Here is a 3,165-nt window from a genome sequence, read left to right as displayed (position 1 = left end):
AGTCAAGAGACTCGAGGGAGGCGTGCGGGCTGGAGATGGAGCTGCTCTGATCGCAAGGAGGGGAAGGCTTCATCTCGCTCGACTGCTGACTGCTCGCCATCTCCGCCAGCATCTCCCACTTGTGCATCAGACTCGAGCTGGTCGCCGAGTAACTCGGAAAGTTCTGCCAGTCCGTCAACTTGCCGCCTCGCGTACCAGCGCTGCTCGGAGGAGGCATGGAGGACGACGAGTAGCTTCCTCCTCGAGCGGTTGTGGGGGATGCGACCGCGGGCTTCTGCACGGGAACGCTCGTGGGCAACCACCGCGACATCTCCTGCCCTGGACCTCTCGCAGACATGCCGCCCTGCATGCCCTGTGCCTACGTCCAAAGTTAGCGCGCCTCCCTCGCTCCCTCGCTCCCTCGCTCCCTCGCTCCCTCGCTCCCTCGCTCACTGCCTCTACCTTGCTGAGCTCGTGCAGCTTCAGCTCAAGGTCGCGGATCTCGGCCTCGTAGGCTGCGCGCATGTGCGGGGAGGAGGTGTACTTTTGTCCAGCCCGCAGAAACTCGATGTGCTTCTCGAGGGCCTGAGGAGAGTCAGAGAGCGACGGCAGACACTTGCTTGCTTGCCTGGATATCTTTCGCTCCTCCTCCTCCTCCTCCTCCTCCTCCTTCTGCCCCCGCCCCCCTCCCTGCCCCTCGCGATCCTCCTGAGGTTTTGCGAGCCCATGTCATGGCTGACGTCACCACATCCCGTGCTGTCTTGCTCAGGTCCACGTCGCTGCTCTCAATCCTACCCTCCTCCCTCCCTCGTTTTCCCGTCATGCTCCCAATCCACGTCTCTTCCATGCTCTTGGGCATCATCTCAGAAGACACCAGAGGGAGCAGCGACGCGTTCGGCGGTCCACGCCATGGCTGGTTCGCCTGCAGGTTGAGGACGATGTCGTCCTCGGGCGCGAGTTCTTCTTCCATCATTGCAAGTCTCGATCGCTAACGAGGAGAAGGAAAGGCTCTCGCAAGCTTCGCCATCCCCCGCCGCTGGCATGCAAGCACAATTAGTCATAGAACCTCAACAAACCCTCACCACCCCTGCCTATCCTCACATAAACCCCCTCCAAATACTACACCTCCCTCCTCCTAATACTACACCTCTCTCCTCCTCGTTGCTCGCTACAAGCGGCTTCACTCTTCCGTCATCCCAACCCCATCCTCCTTCCTGCCCCTCTCTTCTCTCTCACCTCCCACTCCTCCCTCCTGCTCCTATCTCCATCCATCCCCTTCTCCCTCCCTCTCGCTCCTGCTCCTCCCTATCTCCCTCTCCCTCCTCTTCTCCCCCTCATCTCCCCCCCTCCCTCCCTCCCTCCCTCGTCCTCCCCTCTCCCTCTCCCTCCTCCTCATTATCATCATCTTCTTCCTCCTCCTCCTCTCCTGCTGCTGCTGCCGCTGCTGCTGCTGCTGCATCTACTGCTGCTGCTGCTGCTGCTACATCTGTTCCTGCTCCTCCTCTTCCTGCTGCTCCTGCTGCTGCTCCTGATCCTCCTCCTGATCCTCCTAATACTACTACTGCTCCTCCTGCTCCTCCTGCTCCTCCTCTCATTCTCTCATCGCTTCGTCTACATCTTTTCTCTAGTTTCCCCTTGATCCACCCGTTCCATCCACCCACCCCTACCCCTTCCCCAGAGCTGGGGGCTTGTGACTACCCCTAAAAATCAGTGTACTATCGATAGCACCCCTGATATTTCTTCCTTCACCCCCCATCACCCAGTAAATAACACATAATATGACCGGTATGTCTCAACCTTTTGACACCCCAGAAAGCCTTTAGGACCCCTACATGCACACGAAGTACCCCACCCCCTCATCCATCCACCTGCCCAATTTCGAAGTCTACGACCGCACGGTGGGGTCGTGAAAAGAACTGTTTTCGCAGATTTAAGATCAGGATTTTGACAAAGAGGGGAGGGGGTGGTGATAAAGTCTTGAAGTACCGGGTGAAATTCCTGGGGAAATGGGGGTAATATAGAGATTGAGGGGGGTGAGGGTGGGATGGGCGGAATTTAGTGAATTTAAAGGAAGTTTTGCTGTCTTGCTATGACAATAGTAATTCATCTGAGGCGGACCTACTGTCAGATGAGGCCGCGACGGCCCACCAGTGTGAGTCAGTGATGAGTCACCGAGAAGTTGGCCCCGGCCCCGGCCGCTCCGCCGGCCCGCGGGCCGACCCTGGCATGAACCTTTGAGTCTGGATGATGCTTTGGGTTTCACATCCTAGCATACAGTCTATCTCGCTGTATCGCGTCTAAGGGAGTTTCATCTCGGACGTCCCCTCCGGCTGCTTGTTCACGGTTGCTACGCGATACCCGGAGACATCCGACTGGCCACTGTCAGTCAGTTTTGGTCTTGTTTTTGTGTGTGTTTGTGCAGCTTCTAACTTGGCATTCCGAGTGTGAGTAAACCTCTGGCTCCAAAAGCAACCAGCACTGCTGGCAAGCGCTATCTGCCTACTCCTGCCTGCTAGAGTGACTCAAGGGAAGAAGCAGACAAAGGGGGTGCGGCAGCCACCGCCGCCCAAAAGACAGCGGCAGCAGCAGCAGCCGCAGCAACTTCTGCGGTCCCCTCGGATCCCCGACTCCTGCCGCAGTCGCGTTCCCCTCAACAGCAGCAGCTGAAGGACTCCGGGAGTCGGAGCAGGCGCAAAGGCGGCGGCGATGCGAAGTTTTACTCGTAGAAGGTAAAAAGTGCCTCAAGCAAAACAAACCAGGAACAAGCTAAACCTGCATGCACACAGCGCCACAGCGAGAAGCTGCACAAACACAAACAAAAAACAAGACCAGAGGTAACAAGCACTGCTGGCAACTGTCAGCAGACCCGGCACCGCCAGCCCACGCGCGAAGCCGGCGGCGGCGGCGGCGGCATCAGCAGTAACAACCTCAGCTACCACAAGAGCAGCGACTCCTGACAGTGGTCAGTCGGCTGCCTCCGGGTATCGCGTCTAAGGGATTTTATTCCTCCTGCATGCTCCTGCTGCTTGTTGCTTGCTTGCTTGACCCTTAGGCTGCTTGTCTGCGCGGCTTCGCGCTTGGGCTGGCGCTGCCGCGTCTGGGTGCCAGCAGTGCTGGTTCTTTTCGGGCTTGTGTTTTGTGTGTGATTGTGCAGCTTCTCGCTGTGCGCTGTGTGCCAGGAGGTTT

General features: G+C 58.1%; 1 protein-coding gene across 1 annotated transcript; it reads right to left on the bottom strand.

Annotated features, from left to right (window-relative positions):
- Positions 1-90: 90 nt before the first annotated feature.
- GUITHDRAFT_122986 (hypothetical protein) lies at positions 91-952 on the bottom strand (the record flags this gene model as incomplete). The annotated part of the gene is made up of 3 exons (XM_005817723.1): positions 91-358; positions 442-564; positions 725-952. Coding segments are annotated over 3 exons (619 nt in total), but the record flags the coding sequence as incomplete, so codon positions are not given.
- Positions 953-3,165: the final 2,213 nt, after the last annotated feature.

The sequence above is a fragment of the Guillardia theta genome (genome assembly GCF_000315625.1).
Source record: "Guillardia theta CCMP2712 unplaced genomic scaffold GUITHscaffold_634, whole genome shotgun sequence".
Classification (NCBI taxonomy): domain Eukaryota; class Cryptophyceae; order Pyrenomonadales; family Geminigeraceae; genus Guillardia; species Guillardia theta.
This window is presented reverse-complemented; position numbering and strand designations above follow the sequence as displayed.